Below are 24,641 nucleotides of genomic sequence, written 5' to 3' on the forward strand. Positions count from 1 at the left end.
CAGGGCCATGGTATAAAAAATAATCTTTAGTCATTTTACCCTTATTAAAAATAGCATCATTGCTTATTGGAGCACTTGTGTGGGCATTTATTAATTTGGAGAATTCAAATATACATGATATTAGATTAGAGTATTCTCTTGTATATAAATAATTATAGAGTTTCGGCCCTTCATACCAATAACAACATTTAGCGGTAGGATTAATACCTTAAGTGGTCCTTCTTTTACTAATAGATCTGTCGTTTACCAACGTTGTATTAAATATAATACATATATGTGAGAACAGGTGGGTTCATGGTGAAGACACACAGGTGTTGAGACATATTGAGAGGTGTTGGCCGGCGGTCTCTGGGTAGCCGGCGTCGTCTGCTGGGTGTCGAAGACCGAGTGAGAACATCCCACGTGTCCGTACACATCATCCCACGTGTCCCACCATATCCTGCGTGTGTGTGAAGCCCTAGTGAGCATCATGAGCCTGTTGAGCCGGTGTCTGAGTCGCCTGCAGCCGCGTATACTGCCTGTAGTAGGCGTAAGGGCCCCCTCTCGAGCCCTCGCCCGCAGCCTGGTCGTCCTCTGCTCCAACAATCGCCCCTCCCGCAGTGGCCGCACCTCTCACCTCTGCTCCTGCGGCTGCGGCATCCATGGCATGCACACCAGAGGTAGGCTCCTGGTTTCAGGGTCACTGGCTGCTGATGTATGACTCGAAAGGTCCTTTACAGGTTCTTTGGGTTGGATGGTAATGGGTGACCTCACAGTGTTGAGGTGACCCCAAGCGGCGTCAGTCGTGTCCCACTACCTGCCTGCCCACCTGCTCTTGTCATGTTTTAGGGCAGGATACCTTGTTACATGTTATAATATATCTAAATTCAGCAGTGCCCAATGGGGTTTGAATCTAAAGGCGTACAGTGCCCCATTGACTTCTATCCAATTTTGTTATGCCATTTGTTATTTAATGTACTGTATAATTAAATTTTGTTGGAACATGCTTATATTTTCTTAACATTTTTACACATTTTTTTTAATTCCTGGTCCAACCTTGACACTGCGGATCCCTGACTTCTGCTCCACCTTAAGGTCGCCGTTTAACGTTTTACTTTTGCTGTCACAATGGGTTATGTTTTGTCGTAGGGCATCTTCATTCAATGTCCAGATAGTTGCGATGCCTGGTGTCTATATCGCCACAAGGTTACGAGGGCATGGATAGATTTCGTAAAGTTTTCTGGCTTGGACCTCTGGGATTGAGTTGGGGTCCAGAGCTGGCTTGGCCGAGAGATGCTGGGGTCAACTAGGGCCCCTGGAGACTCCTATGTTCCCTCTGGATGTAGGGTGGGGGGCACCTTGCTTTCACTATGCTGGGGTTGTCATGTGGGTTTATGGTGCCTGCCCTGGCAGGGGTATTTGTGTCACCAGGTGGTAAACACCGCTTGTCAATTTTCTTTTGCCATCTGATTTTGTTTTTACACTGGGAATCTGGTTTGGCAGGGGTTCATAAGTCTAGTTTAGTCATCACCCTTAAATCAACAACAACACAATTTTCCTAACTGTTAACAAGTCAAGCAAAAATTTGTATATATATATATAACCCAATGGTTGGAGCAGGGGCCAGATTGATGAAGCAGTTACACAAGTACTTACGAACGTGTACATCTTTCCTCAATCTTTGATGGCTTTAGTTACATTTATTAAACAGTTTACAAGCATGAAAATGTCCCAATCAGTTGTTGTTATTGTTATAAACAGCCTCCTGGTGCTTCGGAGCTCATTAACTGTTTAATAATTGTAAACAAAGCTGCCAAAGATTGAGAAAAGATATATAGGTTCATAAGTGCTTGCGTAACTGCTTCGTGAATCTGGCCCCAGAGGTACGGGAACTTTCTTAGGTATTATCCCAAATCTGTGTGTTAAAATTATATTACCCCCAGATTTCAAAGTAATCAAAAACAGGATAATATTAATTGGTCTTAAAATGATAAATAAATTGCTCTAATGGTCAAGTATTAATAAAAACTTATAAAACCGTACTCTAATAAGAATAGCACACACAATTATTACAAAAGATTGATAAACTTAGGCATTTCGTTAACAAAATCGATATCGGGGATTTTTAATGTCGGGGCAACTTGAATATTGTCTTCAGGGTCCAAACGATTTCTGTACTTTGTGTTTGCATTCATAAGGTAGAAAGTTCTTGTTCACAAAGGAAGGTAGGTTGCAAAAAGGTAGCATCATTTTTTTAACAAATCCACAAGGGCTGTAACGAGGATTCGAACCTGCGTCCGGGAGCATCCCAGACACTGCCTTAATCGACTGAGCCACCTTTTCATTTGATGCATCACATTAGTGTGATCTCCGTGTGTAGTGTGAGCATCATTTTTATCACTGCCAAATGTGCAATTTTAAAAGCCTTTGCAAATTGACAATTAAGGGGGTTTACAACCCAGCTGACTATGAATCCAGCTCTGGAAAGTAATCAGAGAACCACCTTTTGAGTTTGGTCTGATGTCTTGTAACTGATTTCTTGATGTCGAAAGACAGATTTACACAATCTTATAAAAAAAACGGCAAGAGTTTTGGGAAGCGGCTATCTTCAACCCATCCTCCTGTTTAGATAGTATTTTTTGTAACTATGTACACCATAATACAAACTGACATAAAAGGCAGTAAGATAGTAGAATTTGGTACTTTTACTTCATAACCTCCCCAAAAAATAAAGCTAAAAAAACAAACTTAAATATTCCTAGGTCTATAATAGCACATATTAGGCCTCAGATAGCATGTACTAGGCCTAGAAAGGTTAGGTTAGGCTGTTTTTGTAACAAATATAAAACCTTTTCTAGTTTGTCCAAATTCAATAGTAATGATTTCTACTTCCTAATGATACATTTCGTCATATATGTGCTATGGTCCTCTTTGTGGATGGGCGGCTATCTTGATGTGTTCCACTTTCTCGTTCCAGTACAAAAGCTTTGATCCAAATGCTGAAATCTTTTCTCTTTCTAAAATGGCATTAATGTTTTACCCGTGCATTTCCTTGTTCAATGAATTCGTATGCCCAAAGATCTGTTAATGTGTAAGATGTGCAAGCCAAGTGGAAGTTCTCAACTTGTCAGCAAGGGTATGTTTTTGATCTATCAAAGATTTTTAGTTCAGTTATGAGAGCCCACACTTGATTCAAAACATTTTCACATGAAAGTCACCTTAATTTATGAAAAGGAGGCCTGAACATTCAGCCTCCTCATCCTTATATAAATCATGAAATAGCCTTATGTTTAGTGCATGCCTTTTGACAGCATTGATAATTTTGATTATGGTATATCATTTATGACAGCTTCATAAGCCATGCCTGCCGATGGATCAAATAATTTCTTTTTAACTTGGCTGGAGCTCCATTTTGTATATCAATACAGCTGTAGTAAAAAAATTGTAAATTCCACGATTGTTCTTCCACCGGCGGTTAAATACTGTACGTCAATCGCAGACAAAGCTAAGGGCACTGGGTGCATACTGTATGAATGCAGACTAGGTCTATACGTACACCCTACAGTAGACTAGTGTTTAAGCCAAATCTAGTAACATAAATTTTTCTCAAATATTGGATTTACATCAAATTATATATTTTTGGGTTATATATTTAGTTTAGCAATATTATTATGATAATAAGAGCTATAAAAATACTTATTTTAGAACCCATTTATTAATTTTATTATTTTGAAGCCGTAAGTCACTGAACTATGGCGACGAAATTGAACGAAACACGCATGGTGGTGTGCACACAGAATAGACCTGTCCACTCGTGCTGAACTTGAGCTGCTAATAACATGAATAATTTCTCAAATAGCAGATATCTTTCATATTACAGTATATTTTTGGTTTTATTTAGTTTAGTTTAATTAGGATAATAAAGATTAATTAAAACACCAGTTTTAGAAATGATTTATTAATCTGAATCGTTCAAAGTCATGGGTCACTGAACTATGACGACACAGATGAAAGTGAGTGAAACCTCACTGTAAAGTGAGGTTTACTGTACAGTATTCCCTTATCTGTCCACCCTCACTTATCTTGTTTCATCACAGAAAATGTATATAAGAAGATTTCAACACATGAGCTAGCTATTCACACTTCAGCCTTTAAATTAATTTACAAAGATATGTGTGCCACAAATCAGTGAACGAAAATCATTGAAACTCAGTCGTTCACTTGTGTGGACCACTCTGGCTGGTGTTTGGTTCATTTGGTTCACTTGTGTAATCCAACTTGTCATATGAAGGAATTATTAATTGTAACCTGTGAAGGAATGGGAAAGTTTTCCACCACTGTGAACTCTATCCCAACATTGTAAGCTTGTGGACCACTTGTGCAGTCCACTTGTGTGATCGAACTTGTCATATGAGTGAATTATTAATGGTAATCTGTGATAGAATGGGAAAGTTTTCCACCAGTCTGAGAACTCTGTCTCGACATTGTAAGCAAATCCGAACATACCCCGCTTCGGCGAACCATTGTTCGTCGAACCGGGTGAGTAAATTCGGCCTGAGAAGTGTGCGAACTAGCAGGAGATTTGTTGAATCGAGGTTGTACTGTATGTCTTGGGCTGATATTCGGGCGCAGGGGTTTTGGAGGTCAAACAGAGTCCTGGTTGCCTGTTATCTTGTTCATGTGCCGGGCCCTCGGTGGTCTTTTGTCACCTTGGGTCGGCGGTTGCAGCCAGTAGTCTCGTCTTTGTTATGAGTTGTGTGGTGCAGCCGCCTCCCGGGTAAGTCCCTATTTTCCTGCTCTTTGGTTTGATAGCTCCAGGGACCTGACAGGGCTCCCCCACAGAATACCAGCGTTGAATGTAATGAAATGCCTTTTTCTGGGTAGAACCCCGGAGGTTTCCTGGCATCCTCCCTCCCTCCCTCCCTCCCTTTCCCCAGTCAGCAGGTTTTGTTTCCATTTATCAGTCTCCAAACTGACGGTCCGGCTGCCAGCTTGGTGGGCCGGGACCCCCTCTCCCCCTCCTTGGGAGGGGGGGGGTCAGCACGAACAAGTGGCACACAGTGTGATGACGTGTTGCTTGTTTTCCTTGGGGGAGTTTCTAGCCTCTGTTCGGTCTCGGGTTGCAATTTTCTACCAGGATGGGTCTGTTTTGGAGCGCCTACCTTTCTGGGAGGTCAACCCCAGTCGGTGACAGACCTGAATACTTTCATACACAAGTTTCATAGGCCATTGCTCCCTTTGCCTCTCTGAGGGGGACCATGTTCTGGCTAGTGGTCCCCAGTAGGCAAGACAACTCTATGACTGTACCCCCGTACTAATATTAGCTAATATCAGTTCAATAGCTCCAGAAAGCCTCCGGGGCTGTATCCAGAAAATGACATTTCATTACATTCAACGCTGGTTTTTTATTTGAAAAGGTAATAATGTAACAATCATATCTTGATATGTTTATTGATACTTATTACAGCCTAAAGATAATCTATGATTACCAAAAGGGTATTTACTCTTTATCTCTGCAGGTGATCGTGAATTGGTGGAGTTCCTGCAAGAAGAGATAGTTGTAGAGAAAAAGAATTTAAAAAATGGTATTCCATCACATCTTGATGATTTCTCTATCAAAGTCAAAGATGCAGAAGTCACTCTCACCAAGAAGTTTCATGATGAAGAGTAAGTGCATAACTTTGTTTTAATAGGAATCCCCTAAAGGGATTCCTTATAGTTTTCTCTTAATTTTATTAGTTCATTTCAAAACATTCTGTAACATAAAAATGTCTTTGTGCATTGTTTGAAACTTTCATGACTTCTTGTTAGCAATTTTACTCCTCATAGTATATATTCGAACTTGAAAATTACTGGGGAATCTCTTGGTCATATCTTGAACATAAATAGGCATTGTTTGGATTGGTAGATATGCTGGTCTGAGAACACTCTTCCTAATCACTTTCATGGGACCAAACCATTTCTAGTTCATTTTATTTTTTTAACAAGCCACATTATATGCAAAATTCTGTAGAGAAAAGTAAAGAGCCAGAAGATATAAACATTGCCAGCTTGAAATGTACACATCATTCCTCCCTTAATTAAAATGTCATATAAATAATTATAACTAACTATAATTAAACCTAATATTTAAAAACAAACACACACACACACACAGACAGACAGACAGACAGACAGACAGACAGACAGAGAGGGGAATTGACAGGGTGGACAAAGACAAACTCTTCAGCATGGGTGGGACACGAACAAGGGGACACAAGTGGAAACTTAGTACCCAGATGAGCCACAGAGACATTAGAAAGAATTTTTTCAGTGTCAGAGTAGTTAATAAATGGAATGCACTAGGAAGTAATGTGGTGGAGGCTGACTCCATACACAGTTTCAAATGTAGATATGATAGAGCCCAGTAGGCTCAGGAATCTGTACACCAGTTGATTGACAGTTGAGAGGCGGGACCAAAGAGCCAAAGCTCAACCCCCGCAAGCACAATTAGGTGAGTACACACACACACACACACACAGACAGACAGAGGTGGAATCTGAGTACCCACATGAGCCACAGAGATGTTAAGAACATAAGAAGAACATAAGAACAAAGGTAACTGCAGAAGGCCTATTGGCCCATACGAGGCAGCTCCTATTCTATAACCACCCAATCCCACTCATATACTTGTCCAACCCGTGCTTGAAACAATCGAGGGACCCCACCTCCACAATGTTACGCGGCAATTGGTTCCACAAATCAACAACCCTGTTACTGAACCAGTATTTACCCAAGTCTTTCCTAAATCTAAACTTATCCAATTTATACCCATTGTTTCGTGTTCTGTCCTGTGTTGATACTTTTAATACCCTATTAATATCCCCCCGGTTATGTCCATTCATCCACTTGTAAACCTCTATCATGTCACCCCTAACTCTTCGCCTTTCCAGTGAATGCAACTTAAGCTTTGTTAATCTTTCTTCATATGAAAGATTTCTAATTTGGGGAATTAACTTAGTCATCCTACGCTGGACACGTTCAAGTGAATTTATATCCATTCTATAATATGGCGACCAAAACTGAACTGCATAATCTAAATGGGGCCTAACTAGAGCAAGATATAGCTTGAGAACCACACCAGGTGTCTTGTTACTAACGCTGCGATTAATAAATCCAAGTGTCCGATTTGCCTTATTACGAACATTTATGCATTGATCCTTTTGTTTTAAATTCTTACTAATCATAACTCCCAGATCCCTTTCGCAATCCGACTTCGCAATCACAACACCATCTAGCTCGTATCTTGTAACTCTATCATCATTACCTAACCTCAGAACTTTACATTTATCAGCATTAAACTGCATCTGCCAATCCTTTGACCATTTCAAAACCCTATCTAGATCAACTTGAAGTGTTAGTGAGTCCTCCTCCGAATTAATTTCCCTACCGATTTTCGTATCATCGGCAAATTTGCAAATGTTGCTACTCAAACCTGAATCTAAATAATTTATATATATTATAAACAACAGAGGTCCTAGGACAGAGCCTTGAGGCACTCCACTTACAACATTTTCCCACTCTGACTTGATTCCATTTATACTAACTCTCTGTTTCCTTTGGTATAGCCATGCCCTAATCCAGCTTAATATAGCACCCCCAATACCATGAGACTCTATCTTTTTAATCAGTCTTTCATGTGGCACTGTATCAAAAGCTTTGCTAAAGTCAAGGTATACAACATCGCAATCCTTACCACTATCAACTGCCTCAACAATGCTAGAATAAAAAGATAACAAATTTGTTAAACATGAACGGCCATTTATAAAACCATGTTGCGACTCAATTATTAATTTATGTTTTTCAAGATGAAGACGAATTTTATTTGCTATTATAGATTCGAGTAACTTTCCCACAATAGACGTTAGGCTAATTGGTCGATAGTTAGACGCAAGTGATCTATCTCCTTTCTTAAAAACTGGTATCACATTAGCAACTTTCCAAAACTCTGGCACTCTGCCTGACTCTATTGATTTATTAAATATGGTTGACAGTGGGTCACAAAGCTCCTCTTTGCATTCTTTAAGCACCCTGGCAAACACTTCATCCGGCCCTGGGGATTTGTTTGGTTTGAGTTTTACTATTTGTTTAAGAACATCCTCCCTGGTAACTGCTAAACTCGTCAACCTGTCCTCGTCCCCACCCACATAGACTTGTTCGGCTGAAGGCATATTGTTAAGTTCCTCTTTAGTAAATACAGATACAAAATATTTATTAAAAATACTACTCATCTCTTCATCACTATCTGTTATTTGACCTGTCTCAGTTTTTAATGGACCTATCCTTTCCCTAGTCTTAGTACGATATAACTGAAAAAAACCCTTTAGGATTTGTCTTTGCTTGCCCTGCTATGCGAACTTCATAGTTTCTTTTTGCTTTCCTTATCTCTTTTTTAACATTTCTAACCAGTTGTACGAATTCCTGTTCTAAAGTGACCTCCCCATTTTTAATCCTTTTGTACCAAGCTCTCTTTTTACCTATAAGGTTCTTCAAATTCTTTGTTATCCACTTTGGGTCATTAGTATTCGATCTATTCAATTTGTATGGTATACTACGTTCCTGTGCTTTGTTTAGAATATTCTTAAATAAGTTATATATTGAATCCACATCGAAATCCCCATTTAAGTCACCTATCGCTGGGTTCATGTCTCGCTCCAAGACCGGCCCACACCCCATACCCAAGACTTTCCAATCAATTTGACCCAAAAAATTTCTTAGGCTATTAAAATCAGCTTTTCGAAAATCTGGCACTTTAACAGAATTTTCTCCTACTGGTCTATTCCATTCTATGCTAAATCTGATTTCTTTGTGATCACTGCTCCCTAGCTCACTCCCTATTTCGATGTCATTAATTTGCGTTTCCCTGTTAGTTAACACTAAATCTAAAATATTATTTTCCCGTGTTGGTTCCTTAATGTGTTGCGTAAGAAAGCAATCGTCAATTAATTCTAGAAAATCTTCTGCTTCACTATTCCCTGTTTTGTTCAACCAGTTTATTCCGCTAAAATTAAAGTCACCCATGACATAAATACTGTTAGATCTAGATGCTCTAGATATTTCATCCCATACATGCTTTGCTTCCATTCTGTCTAAATTTGGTGGCCTATATATTACTCCTATTATAATATTATTAGCTTTTTCGTTTAATTCAATCCAAATAGTTTCTGTGTGTGGCTCTGTTTTGATTCCCTCTTTGAGACTACATTTCAAATTGTCCCTAACATATATGGCTACTCCACCTCCTCGTCTAATATATCTATCTGTGTGAAATAGTTTAAATCCATATATTTGATATTCAGCTAATAGTTCTCTATTTTCTACATTCATCCACGTTTCGGTAAGTGCAATAATATCTATTTTTTCTGTGCAGACAAGAGCATTTAATTCGTTAATTTTATTTCTTAGACTTCTACTGTTAGTGTAATATACCCTAAGTGAATTGTTATTTTGCGGACCTTCTCTTTCCCTGATCGTTTTGCCAATTCCTTTCTCCCACAAACACGTACTTTTATTACCTCCTTCCTCCAAATCAATTCCCATACCTCTATCTACTAACAGTTTAAACCCAAACAAACACCTCTAACCACTTCTTCTAGCGAGTTCGCAACAGCAACAACCCCAGCTCTCGATAGATGCACCCCATCACGAGCATACATTTCATTTCTTCCATAGAAGTGTTCCCAGTTGTCTATGAAAGATATTGCATTTGATTTGCAATATCTTTCCAGCCGGCAATTGACACCAAGTGCCCTCGATATCCATTCATTTCCCACTCCCTTTCTTGGAAGAATGCCACATATGATCGGGATTCCTCCCTTGCTCCTAACTAACTCTATGGCTGTTTTATACCTCTGAATCAGTTCCTCACTCCTAACTCGACCAACATCATTTCCTCCCACGCTAATGCAAATAATGGGATTGTTCCCATTACCAGCCATAATATCATTCATGTTGTTTATAATATCACCAATGCCAGCTCCGGGATAGCAAACCCTTAACCTGTTCCCCCTATCTCTAGCACAAAACGTTCTATCCAAATACCTTATCTGGGAATCTCCCACAACTAATGTTTGCTTAGGTACTTCCTTTACTTTCTGAGGGGCCTGCGCTTCCTTTCTCTTCGTTGCTTTCCCTTTTGCGCGATCCACAGTCTCTCCACAGCACTCGTCCTCCAAAACGTCAAATGAATTAGAAGTTGCTATGGCGTTTGAAGGCGGCTTTATCAAAGTCTTCTTAAGGCCCCTGTCTTTCACAACTCTCCAAGACGAGGTCCCTTTACTGCTGGTCTCCTCCTTCGTTACTTCTCGTTGTTCTTTCAGCTGACGCACCTCCTCCCGCAGAAAGTCCAACTCTGTCCTCAGGGCTCCCACTAGAGTCACCAGGTCCTTAACTACAACTTCCATATTGCAATGATAATATAACAACACTCAGGAGCTCCGGTTAACACAACCTCACCTAACAAAAAGTTAGAAGGAACTTTTTCAGTGTCAGAGTAGTTAACGGATGGAATGCATTAGGCAGTGATGTGGTGGAGGCTGACTCCATACACAGTTTTAAATGTAGATATGATAGAGCCCAGTACGCTCAGGAATCTGTACACCAGTTGATTGACAGTTGAGAAGCGGGACCAAAGAGCCAAATCTCAACCCTTGCAAGCACAAATAGGTGAGTACAGGTTTATCCCAGTCCAAAAAGTGAAAAATGAAAAGCAACAGAAGAATCCGTGGTTCAACCTGGAATGTGCAGCAGCAAAGCAATTGAGTAAAAGAACATGGCGAAACTAAAGGAACAACAGAACACCAGAGAGCAGGGAGAAATACCAGAGGGCCACAAATGAGTACATCAGAGTGAGGAGAGAAGCAGAGAGGCAGTATGAAAATGACATCGCGAGTAAAGCTAAGACCCAACCAAAACTGCTCCACAGCCACATCAGGAGGAAAACAGCAGTGAAGGAACAAGTGATGAAACTGAGAAAAGGGGAGAACAGATACACAGAGAAGGACAAAGAGGTGTGTGAAGAACTCAACAAGAGATTCCAGGAGGTTTTCACCATAGAACAAGGAGAGGTCCCTGCACTAAATGAGGAGGCAAACCGAACAACCTTGGAGGAAATTTACCTCACCAGTGATGAGGTCAAAAGGAATCTGTTGGAGCTGAATGTGTCAAAGGCTGTTGGGCCTACCTTACCTTGAGGTTACCTCGAGGTGCTTCCGGGGCTAAGCGTCCCCGCGGCTCGGTCGTCGACCAGGCCTCCTGGTTGCCGGACTGATCAACCAGGCTGTTGGACGCGGCTGCTCGCAGCCTGACGTATGAGTCACAGCCTGGTTGATCAGATATCCTTTGGAGGTGCTTATCCAGTTCTCTCTTGAACACTGTGAGGGGTCGGCCAGTTATGCCCCTTATGTGTAGTGGAAGCGTGTTGAACAGTCTCGGGCCTCTGATGTTGATAGAGTTCTCTCTCAGAGTACCTGTTGCACCTCTGCTTTTCAATGGGGGTATTCTGCACATCCTGCCATGTCTTCTGGTCTCATGTGATGTTATTCTGTGTGCAGGTTTGGGACCAGCCCCTCTAATATTTTCCATGTGTAAATTATTATGTACCTCTCCCGCCTGCGCTCAAGGGAGTACAGTTTTAGGCTCTTTAGTCGGTCCCAATAATTTAGATGTTTTACTGAGTGGATTCTAGCAGTAAAGGATCTCTGCACGCTCTCCAGGTCAGCAATTTCTCCAGCTCCCGGCCGACCGGGAGCCGGTCGGCTGAGCAGACAGCACACTGGGCTTGTGATCCTGTGGTCCCGGGTTCGATCCCAGGTGCCGGCGAGAAACAATGGACAGAGTTTCTTTCCCCCTATGCCCCTGTTACCTAGCAGTAAAATAGGTACCTGGGTGTTAGTCAGCTGTCACGGGCTGCTTCCTGGGGGTGGAGGCCTGGTCGAGGACCGGGTCGCGGGAACACTAAAGCCCCAAAATCATCTCAAGATAGCTTTGAAAGGGGCTGTCATTGTGCAGCAGTACTCCACTCTAGAGAGCACAAGCGTCTTGAAAAGTATCATCATCGGTATAGCATCTCTAGTGTGAAAAGTTCTTGTTATCCAACCTGTCATTTTTCTTGCAGTTGTGACGGCTACTTTATTGTGTTCTTTAAAGGTAAGGTCTTCCGACATGAGTACACCCAGATCCTTTACATTGCCTTTTCGTTCTTTGTTATGATTTGCCTGAGTTTTGTACGTGGTTTCCGTTTTTATATTTTCATTTTTTCCATAGCGCATGAGCTGGAACTTATCTTCGTTAAACACCATATTATTTTCTGTAGCCCATAGAAAGACCTGATCTACATCTGACTGGAGGTTTGCCGTGTCCTCTATGTTGCCTACTCTCATGAAGATCCTAGTGTCATCTGCAAAGGCCTGACAGAATCTCACCGTGGATTCTAAAAGAAGGTGCAGAAGCACTAAGTGTGCCACTCTCTATGGTGTATAACAGGTCACTTGAAACGGGAGACCTTCCGGAAAGCTGGAAGACAGCTAATGTCATCCCAATTTACAAAAAGGGTGACAGGCAAGAGGCACTGAACTACAGGCCAGTTTCCGTAACTTGTATACCATGCAAGGTGATGGAGAAGATTGTGAGAAAAAGGCTTGTAGAGCATCTGGAGGGAAACAGCTTTGTAACACACCACCAGCATGGGTTCAGAGATGGTAAATCGTGCCTCACAGGCCTAATAGAATTCTATGACCAAGCAACACAAATTAGGCAGGAAAGAGAAGGGTGGGCAGACTGCATTTTCTTGGACTGTCAGAAAGCCTTTGACACAGTACCTCACAAAAGGCTGTTACAAAAGGAAACAGCGAGTAACGGTGAGGGTTGAGGCATCAGAGTGGCGAGATGTCACCAGCGGGGTTCCACAGGGCTCTGTACTCGGACGCATCCTGTTTCTAGTATATGTAAACGACCTTTCAGAGGGTATAGACTCATTCCTCTCAATGTTTGCTGATGATGCAAAAATTATGAGAAGAATCAAAACAGATGAAGATAGACAGAGACTACACGACGACCTGGACAAACTGGAGGAATGGTCTAGAAAATGGCTGCTAAAGTTCAACTCGGGAAAGTGTAAAGTAATGAAATTAGGCGAAGGGAGCAGAAGGCTGAACACAGGTACCATCTGGGAGGTGAAATCCTACAAGAGTCAAATAGAGAGAAAGATCTGGGGGTCGATATCACACCGAACCTATCCCCAGAGGCCCACATCAAAAAGATATCATCAGCGGCATATGCTAGACTGGCCAATATAAGAACTGCCTTTAGAAACTTGTGTAAGGAATCGTTCAGGACCCTGTATACCACTTATGTAAGACCAATCCTGGAGTATGCAGCTCCAGCCTGGAGTTCATACCAAGTTAAACACAAGACGAAGTTAGAGAGGATTCAGAGGTATGCCACCAGACTGGTCCCGGAACTGAGAGGAATGAGCTACGAGGAAAGGCTAAGGGAGCTGAACCTCATAACCCTGGAAAACAGAAGAGTAAGGGGAGACATGATAACCACCTACAAAATTCTCAGGGGAATTGACAGGTTGGACAAAGACAAACTCTTTAGCGCGGGTGGAACACGAACAAGGGGATACAGGTGGAAACTTAGTACCCAGATGAGCCACAGACGTTAGAAAGAATTTTTTCAGTGTCAGGGTAGTTAACAAATGGAATGCATTAAGTAATGTTGTGGTGGAGTCTGACTCCATACACAGTTTCAAATGTAGATACGAATGAGCCCAATAGGCTCAGGAATCTGTACAGCAGTTGATTGACAGTTGAGAGGCGGGACCAAAGAGCCAGAGCTCAACCCCCGCAAACACAACTAGGCGAGTACAACTAGGTGAGTACACAAATGGTTGACAAATGGAATGCATTAGGAAGTGATGTTGTGGAGGCTGACTCCATACACAGTCTCAAGTGTAGATATGATAGAGCCCAATAGGCTCAGGAACCTGTACCCCTGTTGATTGACGGTTGAGAGGCGGGACCAAAGAGCCAGAGCTCAACCCCCGCAAGCACAATTAGGTGAGTACACTCACTCGCTCTCTCTCTCTCTTTGGTCAATACGACAAGACCCCTCAAAAGAAGACGGAGAAGAGCTGAAAAAGAACCTCATTGAAGCTAAACATTTAAATGGGAATAAAAATGAAGAAGACAAATTCTTTTTTCTACAAAGTGTCAGGGACTGGAAAGCTAGTGAAATGGTACATAAAAACAAGGCAGCAAAATCATTTGTGGAAGGGGGAGTAAAGAACAAAGGAAAAGGGAACATATTCCTGAAAATTGTATATACTGTACCTACGTAGATGGAGTTAGATAAAAAACATTGGAGTTGGAAGATATAATTCAGCTTAAGGACATGGAATGCTTCCAACCACATGTTTTTTTTTATAGGCCATTGCTCCGTGTGCCTCTTTGAGGAAGCCAGGTTCTGGCTTGTGGTCCTCCGTAGGCCTAAGAACTCCATTCACTTGACTGATGCCAAGGTCTAAGATATTCATATCAGCCTGGATAGCTCCAGGAAGCCTCCGGGTCTCGTCAAAAAATAGTGTTTCATTACATTTAATGCTGGTTTTTTAATAATTTCAAGCTTTCTAAGGTATGTTTTTGCCTTATAGCTATAAACTCGATGTTTCATCTTTTTTCAGTTATTTGTTGGATTAAAACTATAAATTTGATGTCAAAACGTTCACAAATGAACACTAGAGAACAGATGCAACAAAAAGTGCACTTATAATAGATTGTGTGACAGCAATGAATATATGAATGTTTTGTTAATAGCAATGACTAGGAATGTTTAGTTAATAGCAATTGGATGATGCATTTCAGCATCATTGGAATGCAAAAGTGTTAATGATTATACATAATGGGAAAATTGTCAGTCAATGAAGTGTCTGGTAGGAACATATTGCATTCCTGTATATTATTTCTGTACTTCATTATGATGCATAGGTAATTGACACTTTTTTTCTTTTCAGAATAACCATTTCATTGAATGTGAATCACACAGTAGACACTGAAATGCCAGAAGTTAATGTCGACCAGCCAAATGAAACAGATCTAGCAAGTCGACCTAGCTTTGAAGTTGACCTACAGATTGGCTCCAAAATTTTGTCTTTTACCTGTTCATATACTCCACCCGGTGATGTTATTGATGGACAAGAGCAAGGAGGTGGTGAGTATATTTATTTTTATTTTGTTTTATACAGCACATATTAGCATCTTATTTTCAAGCTGCTTTTCCATCCTTACCCCAGTACAGGGTGAATTAATTCCTATGCTTCAAGTATTTTCTTGGGAAGGTGGGGGGGGGGGGCTACGTAGCTCCCTGAAGCCATCTAACTGAAATGGCTCCCAAATACTTGGTCACATTAGCCGTGACGTTGGGAAGGTGGGGGGGGGGGGCTACGTAGCTCCCTGAAGCCATCTAACTGAAATGGCTCCCAAATACTTGGTCACATTAGCCGTGACGTTCTGTTTGGCCTACCGGGCACGAGAGCCAGAACCTGGTCCCCCTCACAGAAGTGCAAGGAGCAGGTGACACTGCCACCCATCAGGAAAGTATCCTGAATGTCAATAAACTGAATTAGTTCATTGCTGGGTTCAAAGAAACCGAAGCCTCAAAACTAAAGGGGGGGGGGGCAGAGTCTCTTATGCTCAATGTGGTACGAAGTCAGTTCTGTTGCTGATGAGGATCGTAGTGGGCAACCACTGTAGGGCTCCTGAATCATCAGCATACCACGGCAGGTCCTGCTGCTTCTTGGTTAAGTGCCAGCCATCCTTGTACTTAGTCCTGTGGAAGGCCATTTGCTTGGTACTGTTTTTTTTATTTTGCTTTTGTTTCACAAATGTGTTTTTGTCTAGATTGGTATTGAGTGAACCTAGCTTTCAGTGCACTTGGAGCTGTATGTGCTCAGGGTTCCCTTCTCTTGAGTGCTTCCTAGTGCTGTCCCTGCACTAACAGTTATTCTCTAGTGTATTTGGAAGCTCGCTCTCATGGAGGTCTGATCACTGGGGTGGAGGGGGGGGGGTGCCTTTCCTTGGGCAAGTCAAGGGTCTTGTTGCCTCTTTGTCAAAGCTGTGGGTCAGGAGCGAGCATTGGCTGGGTGGGTCACATTGGTGGCTCATGCTTGTGTCCACACAGCACACCAAGGTTTGCCTTCACATCCATGTTGTCCAAGCTGTATCTACTTACTATATTATATTATCTCCAATACCTGGGTGCCTTAGTGTTATGTTTACCTGCAGCCATCATCTTCATTTCTGACAAAGAATGAGTCGATGAGCTTCTGGAGGAATCCTTTGGGTGTTGATGCTCTGTTAGTTAGGCTCGGGTGTATCACATGCTGTAGCTGGTGACAGCTCCCCACCACTGCCTACTGTTTCATGTCACTGATTCTGCCTTGGTGGATGCTTTGTGGATTGATCGGTTTCCTTGGTTCCCTGTCCCAAGGCTCGTGTTTCCCAGGTTCTCTGGTGTCGAGTAAAAATGCCTGCTGTCTACCCTTGTGCCTATGATGTTCAGATATACACTGCTCTGGGGTTCCTGCCCCCCCCCCCCCTTCCATCCACAGATATACGCTGCTCTGGGGTTCCTGCCCCCCCCCTTCCCCTCCCATCCACACGCACACACACAACTAGCGAGGGGGCAGTGTTAACGAGCTCGCACTTGTATCAAGAGATTCAATCATTTGTTTACATTACACACAGAAATCACAATAGCGTGATATATCAAATGAACAAATCCACAAGGGCCGTGATGAGGGGTTCGAACCTTCGTCCGGGATGATCCCAGACTGGCTGGGGTGACTGGCTGCACAGTCGACTAAGGCACGTCTTGGATCATCCCGGACGTAGGTTCGAACCCCCATCACAGCCCTTGTGGATTTGTTCATTTGTTTACATTGTTGGGGGGGGGGGGGTTAGTTCATTTGGCAGTTTTGAGGCTTTGGTCTCTTTGAACCCAGCAGTAGTCTGTATTGGTTCACTGACTTTCTGGACATTTTCCCAGTAGGGTGGCTTTGTCAACTGCTTTCTGCATCCCTGTGAGATGGCCAGGTTCTGGCTCTGGTCCCTGGTAGGCCAAATAGAATTCCACTGGTGATGTAAATCTAGTAGTTGGGAGCCATCTCAGTGAGATAGCTTCAGGGAGTCACTGAGGCTCACCCAAAATGAAGCATTTTATTTGCTTGATTTTTCGATTTGTTTCACAACCAAATTAATCAAAATATCCCGTACTGATCATGATATAACACTCCAGTTGCCTATACAGGGATCAGAAAAACATTAGTTGATGTATGTTGAAGGAACATGATTCACTTGGCAATTTTTCTACTGACACTTGCTTTAAGAAATGCTCAGAAAGTAGGTTTTTCACTTCCTAAAAATAAGAGTATTCCACTGTTTATTTTTCTATGCAGAACAGTTGTTTTTAGACAGTATCAGGCAGGTTTCTTTCCCATCTAGGATATTGAGGTAATCTTGTGTGACTGATGAATAATTAAATCGGTCAACTGTGTGGATAACATTTTCTCTTCAGCTTGCAGTTTTATGTTTGTGGATAAGAGGTTAAGAATTCTTCAACAGCTAAATATAATAATTATTTTACACATCTCTTATTTGTGGCTTTTATTTTATTTTTATTTTTTTTTTCATTATAATTTCTTTAATATTTTAACTAAGTTTTTATTCCCTTTCCAGATGTCTTTGGAATAAATGAATTGACAATATACGAAGGAGAGTGGAATGATGAAACGTACTGTGTTTCAGGCGACATTTTAGATGGGGTAAGTTGCCATATATTCCTTAATTTTAAACAGCTGTAAGACAAGCAACATAGTGGCAAAAGGCCACTAAGTTTTTAATACAAAATACAGAGTGAGCTCTCTTGAGCATGTAAGTTGTCTGATTTCATAATCTTTTAATGTTTCCAATGAATACAGCACTTTCCTTATGCTCTCTATGCATATAGTGTGACGAAAATCTGGAATAGAACAGGGCTATTCGGGCAGGTGTTGTGCCCATTGCACCTCAATTAAAAAAAAAAACTGCTTGATACCTCTACGGTGTGTGAGCTGCAGGTAAAAACCAGAGAGAATAAAAACTTCAAACATTTAATATACTAAAAAATTACTTTAATTTTACACCAAATGATAAGTAACAATGAAAACAAACCCCTTATCCACTTGACTTACATACATCAAAAAGGTAAATATATACATATGAAATTTATGTTAAATAATAATGGTGCAGGTAATACTTTAAACAAAATGGTGGGTGTGTCTACCGTCACCCGGGGGAGGGGGGCAGAGTAGATGTTACAGCTGAGAGCACTCGAAGGGTAGTCTGTTGAGCTGGACGCTGGCAAGCCCTTTTATATGGGGCATGACTTCATAGTTGGCGCGAGTTCTGGAGTTTAACAATCAGCCGGCAGGTAAATGATCGTTAGCTGGTGGCGTCTGGTCCCATCCGCTGCCCAGACAGGTGTCACTGGTGCTGGGGGTGGAGGAGGTGTGTATAGACACCAATACATTTTGGGCACGTATTGCTGTTATCGTTGATGTTTAATCTCGATGTTGGAGTATGCATATAAATAGATGGTAAAGGGACAGGCAGGATCTACTGCTAAGCAGGCGATTACCGTAACAATAACTACTACCATTTTTTGCATTTATTGGATTACAGGCAAATATTAACTTGAGCACAATGCTGTATTTTGCTTTTAGTTTACATCAGCTTTTCATAAAGTTTTATTTACATGTGTGTATACTTTAACTCTTTAATGCACTTTTATTCATTTTGCAGATGATGTATGATCTTTTAATGAACATGCTGGAGGAGCGAGGTATCACAAACGAGTTTGCCGAGAAGTTAAGCGGCTTGTGCTCTGATTATGAACACACACTCTATGTATCATTACTTCAGCAAGTTCAGGACTTTGTGAAGCGCAAGTAACAGTCATGTCTGTGTGTGTTTTACTACCAACAACAGTGATGAAGTGAGATGGACAAATACATACTGCACAAGGATTGTCTTCATTACAAATTTGAAATAATGATTGTTATAAACTGTCTAAATTCAAGTGTTAGAATAACGTAAATCTTGTATGTCAAAAAACTAGTATTTCCAATTTGATTCACACTAGCCATTTTATATATTTCCAACACTATGGAAAGGACTTGTATGAATTTGACAGAAAATATATTGCAGTGGTGATCAGTTATATAAAGTTTTGTATTGTTTATTACAATCAGTGGTTAATTTGTATTGTTCTTTGTTAATTTACACTGTCCTGGACTTTTCAGTGTAATTAGCCTAATATGTACAGCATTGAGTATATGTAGCTATGACATTGTATTTCTTATTAAAATATGTAAAATAAAGTTTGTGTTAATAACATAAAAACAAAATTGCAATTACTGAATTCTGATGATTCATTGCCAATCATCAGAATTGTACCATTTAAAGTTTCGACTTGTTAAATACTATTTAACAGAGTTGAATACCGTTTAACTATCGACTTGATAATAGATCCAGGACGGACCAAAATGGCTTTGTTTCTTCATCTTCTGGTGTATGGTTTGGTCATCATATCTTCATCCATGTTATTGTGACTCGTCTTCTGCTGATTCATTGTTTTGATGTAATGCTTTTTTAATTTAAATTTTCTTACCTTTTTTCAATGATTATCATCACTTTCTCATTTAATAGAAGCTTACCTTCCACTCAAGACATATACGAAAGAATATACAGTATTATATTTTAATTTTTTTTTTAGCATACACTAATTATTTTCACCATTTTGATTTTCAATTCTTTCCATATCTTATTTTATCAAATGATTGTGATCCTTGCACTTATAAAAGATTATGATCATTTAACTTTTCCCATCACATTGATTTGAAGAAAATATATTATTACTAGAGCACTGACAAATTTAAGGTATCTAAAGCCCGTGTGTTGATGGAATTCAATCCAAAATTATAAAGGCACTGGCCGATGAACTCTACAACTGAAACTCCTATTTAGGAAATGACTAAAAGTACAGTACATGAAGTTCTCTGAAGCTTTTGTTAAGGTACAACACGAAAGAATTTACCATAAAATACTAGAATGGGTAAGACAAAAGAGTAAAGCATAGTCCTAAATAGAAATGAATCTGACTTGGAAAATGTGAGTCAAGTACTGCAAGGTTCCATCTTGGAGCTATTCATTATTTTTATTATATACATGAATGATATGAGCATATAATAAACCACACTAAATCAAATTTGCTGGTGACACTTAATATATTGGTAAAGTTGGTAGCAAACAAACTGATTAGTGCAAATGGAACCAATTGTTTTTTTCTCTTTAAGTAGTACTTATGATGAATCTCATTATGAGGAATTTCTTTAGTAGTACTTATGATGACATTTGCACAGGAGTCGTGTTTAGCTGCACAATTCTTTCACATTTGGTAGCGAGTTTCAGCTCCATCATTGTGTTGATTCTTGTGTACCTGGGGGGATAAGAAATATCCTCATGGTTTCAACGGAATTTTTTCTGATGCTTTCAGTCTAGTGCTGGGAAATTTATAAGGTGCAAGACATGGTAGTCAACTACAGACTTTATGAACTTCATTTAGAGCATTTCGGGGTATTTAAAATTTATGCCAATATGCTTATCAGCAAGTGTTTTTAGAGGGTTAAGTCTCTTTAAACCTAAGGTGCTTATTAATGTGCACATAATGCACATTAATTAATGTACTTATTAATGTGCACACAGGTATTTGTATTGTCTGCAGTTTCTCATGTGCTGGTTACTAACTAAAAAAATGTGGGTTGGTGGGTTTTTTTTCGAAACTAGCTAATATTCAATACAGTACTTCTATTGCAAGAGTGTCAAGGAGGCCTTGTAGCTGGTTACCATTGTGTGCAATGAGGCAGATGTCATCTGCATAGTAGGTATGTCAAAACATTTCCATTTTTATTTATATAGATATGCGGAAAAACCACGTGTGAAAAATAGAGAATGCTAAACGCATTTTCTGCTTAATTAGCCTTCATCAGAGCAAAGTAGAATCAATTTGCTCTGATGAAGGCGAATTATGCCAAAACACATTTAGCATTCTCTATTTTTCACATATGGTTTTTCATCATACTTGGATCAGTGTTATTGTGATCGTTGTTGCACGCGCATATATATGTACGTATGTATGTATACTGTACTACTTTCTTAGATGTTCGCCATCTTTCAATAATATTAAATTAGAAGGGTACGATAGCTTGCTGAAATCAATGCTAGAAAAAGCCCTCAACCTTTCTCTCAGCGACTCGCAGTGGAAACAGGCCTCCCTTTCTGTCAGACTCGGGGGCCTTGGCGTGCGCACAGCAACACAAATTGCTGTACCAGCGTTCCTGTCCTCTTCAATGGCGTCTGACAACTTGGTGAAGGAAATCCTACCTGAGCACCTAGTTCAATGGGCAGGGGTACATGATTTCAGCTTTACAGATTGCACCACCAAATGGGTCTCTCGCAGGACCAGCACCCCAACCACTGCCTTCTGAAGCCCATAAGCAATCCAGCTGGGATCACCCCATTGCCAACCAAGAAGCTGTGACAACACCACATGACACTGCCAGACGTAGCAGTTTCCCAAGAAGGTGACTTCTTATTAGCAACTCCTATGTCAGCAACTGGCACTCATCTCACCCTCACACCGTAGGCAATCCTGCTTGCTGCCCCAATCCACACCGAATACAGGTGTATTTGTGGCGAGGTAATGGTCAACGGGTACAGATGGCATGGCCTCGGCCAAAAGACAGGAGGATGATATGCAAGACACGGCGAGGTTAACGACATTATTAAGAGAAGCCTAACCACAGCCGAGAGAGCTGTGGTTCAGCAGAGAGCAGAGCCCCGTTACCTAATGCCCCGCAACTCTGATTACTTCAAGGGAGATTGAAGAAATCGAGCGGAAATTGAAACTCATATCAAACTGAAGAAAGGCAGTTAGAACAGAAAGCAATTCAGGAAATAAAGAAAAATCCAAAATACTTCTTCACATATGCCAAATCAAAAGCAAACACCACTGCCAGTATTGGACCTATTCGTACAAGTGAAGGTTCATACACGGAGGATGACAAAGAAATTAGTGAAATCCTAAAAAAGCAGTATAAGGAGATGCTTAGCACTCCAATAAACAACATGGAAGTGGAAGATCCAGACAATTTCTTCATACGGGATATTCAAACCCCTGTAAATATAACTGATATCAACACGCGCGCATTAGACCTTGAAAGAGAAATTTAAAACATGCCCATGCACTCGGCCCCAGGTCCAGATTCATGGAATTCAATATTTATAAAGAAATGCAAAGTGCCGGTAGCACAGGCACTCAGTATAGTGTGGAGGAAGAGCTTGGACACGGGGGAGATACCAGATGCACTTAAAGTAGCAGACAGCTCCTCTACACAAGGGAGGGAGCAAAGCATTGGCAAAGAATTATAGACCAGTTGCACTAACATCGCACATCATAAAAGTATTTGAGAGAGTGATTAGGAGTCAGGTCACCAATTTCATAGAGACCAATGTCCTTCACAACCCAGGCCAACATGGATTTCGAGCGGGAAGATCGTGCCTCTCACAGCTACTTGAGCACTATGACAAAGTCACTGAGGCATTAGAAGAAAAACATAATGCTGATGTGACATGGACTTCGCAAAGGCTTTCGATAAATGTGACCATGGCGTGATAGCACACAAAATGAAGTCAATGGGAATAACCGGTAAAGTAGGACACTGGATACTCGGTTTTCTGTCAAACAGGACTCGGCGAGTAATAGTCAACCATATAAAATTTAGTCCGAGCGCAGTTAAAAGCTCTGTACCTCAGGGTACAGTCCTTGCACTGCTGCTTTTCCTTATTCTCATATCAGATATAGACAAAAATACAAGTCACAGCTTCGTATCTTCCTTTGCAGACGACACAAAAATCAGTATGAAAATTACCTCGGCTGAAGACATTGAAAAACTTCAAGCTGATATTAATAAAATTTTTGACTGGGCATCAGAAAATATCATGATTTTTAACAGTGATAAATTCCAGGTACTCAGGTACAGTAAAAATGAAGACCTTAAACATGATACAGGGTACAAAATACAATCAAATGTGCCCATAGTAGGAAAACAGCATGTAAAGGATTTGGGAATAATGATGTCTGACGACCTAACGTTTAGGGAGCATAACCAAGCAAATATTGCGACAGCCAGAAAAAAGATAGGATGGATTACGAGAACTTTCAAATCCAGGGATCCCATCACAATGGTTGTACTCTTCAAGTCACTTGTGTTGTCCCGTCTTGAGTACTGCTCAGTACTCACTTCCCCCTTCAGAGCAGGAGAGATTGCTAAAATAGAGGGAATACAGAGAACATATACGGCACGCATAGACGCGATAAGCACCTAAATTATTGGGATCGTCTCAAAGCCCTCCAAATGTACTCACTAGAAAGAAGACGAGAGAGATATCAAATAATATACACCTGGAAGATACTGGAGGGCCAAGTACCAAATCTACACAGTAAAATAACAACGTACTGGAGTGAACGATGGAAGAAAATGCAGAATAGAACCAGTGAAGAGCAGGGGTGCAATAGGCACAATCAGAGAACACTGTATAAACATCAGAGGTCCACGGTTGTTCAACACCCTCCCAGCGAGCATAAGAAATATTGCCGGAACAACCGTGGACATCTTCAAGAGGAAACTAGATTTATTCCTCAAAGGAGTGCCGGACCAACCGGGCTGTGGTGGGTGTGTGGGCCTGCGGGCCGCTCCAAGCGGCCCGCAGTGGACCAAATTAGGCTCCAAGCCTAGTGGACCAAACTCTCACAAGTCAAGCCTGGCCTTGGGATGGGGAGAACAACAACTCCCAGAACCCCATCAACCAGGTATCTGATTAGCTTATCGGTCGCCCAGACGGGATCATAGTGAACCCCTGGAAGAATGGTAAGACAGTTGGTGTGGTTATCTTGAGATGATTTCGGGGGCTTAGTGTCCCCTCGGCCCGGTCCTCCACACACACACATTTTTATTTATTTATTTATATATATATATATATATATATATATATATATATATAATATATATATATATATATTATATATATATATATATATATATATATATATATATATATATATATATATATATATATATATATATATATATATATATATATATATACTGTATATGTAAATAATATGAGTTAGTTTTCCAGAAGCTATATATTTTTCTTATGGAATGATAAAGCTTTCTATTATATGTGATTCAATTTTTTTTTTATAAATTTTTTTATCAAACCAGCCATTGTTCTTTATATAACAACATTAATTCAAATACTGTAAACAAATTTGAAAATAATGAAAATCATTCTGCCTGCTAGGCAAAGGTAGCCAGAATGCAGGGGATGTGTGTGTTCTGTGAAAAAAGTTGTGAAAGTTGTGTTCTCTCCCAAAAAAATTTGTAGTTTCATCATATACTGTATATATATATTTTTTTTTTCAGAATAACTTTGTGCCTTCATTATTTTAGTTTTAGTTCATGC

General features: G+C 40.6%; 1 protein-coding gene across 1 annotated transcript; it reads left to right on the plus strand.

Moving 5' to 3' along the window:
* The first annotated feature begins 334 nt into the window (after nucleotides 1-334).
* On the plus strand, nucleotides 335-19,435 carry P32 (complement C1q binding protein P32). Its single transcript, XM_045760562.2, has 5 exons — nucleotides 335-659; nucleotides 5,499-5,646; nucleotides 15,032-15,228; nucleotides 17,754-17,839; nucleotides 18,858-19,435. Exons 1-5 carry the CDS (start codon nucleotides 470-472, stop codon nucleotides 19,005-19,007), a joined length of 771 nt encoding a protein of 256 aa, XP_045616518.1. The 5' UTR covers nucleotides 335-469; the 3' UTR covers nucleotides 19,008-19,435.
* Nucleotides 19,436-24,641: the final 5,206 nt, after the last annotated feature.

This window comes from Procambarus clarkii, chromosome 63, assembly GCF_040958095.1.
Source record: "Procambarus clarkii isolate CNS0578487 chromosome 63, FALCON_Pclarkii_2.0, whole genome shotgun sequence".
NCBI classification, from domain to species: Eukaryota; Metazoa; Arthropoda; class Malacostraca; order Decapoda; family Cambaridae; genus Procambarus; species Procambarus clarkii.

Coding starts and splice junctions, on each gene's coding strand:
- P32 (XM_045760562.2), top strand. CDS start 470: ATGAGCCTGTTGAGCCGGTGTCTGAGTCGCCTGCAGCCGCGTATACTG. Junction 15,229..17,753: donor TGGACAAGAGCAAGGAGGTG/GTGAGTATATTT, acceptor TTCCCTTTCCAG/ATGTCTTTGGAATAAATGAA. Junction 17,840..18,857: donor CAGGCGACATTTTAGATGGG/GTAAGTTGCCAT, acceptor TTCATTTTGCAG/ATGATGTATGATCTTTTAAT.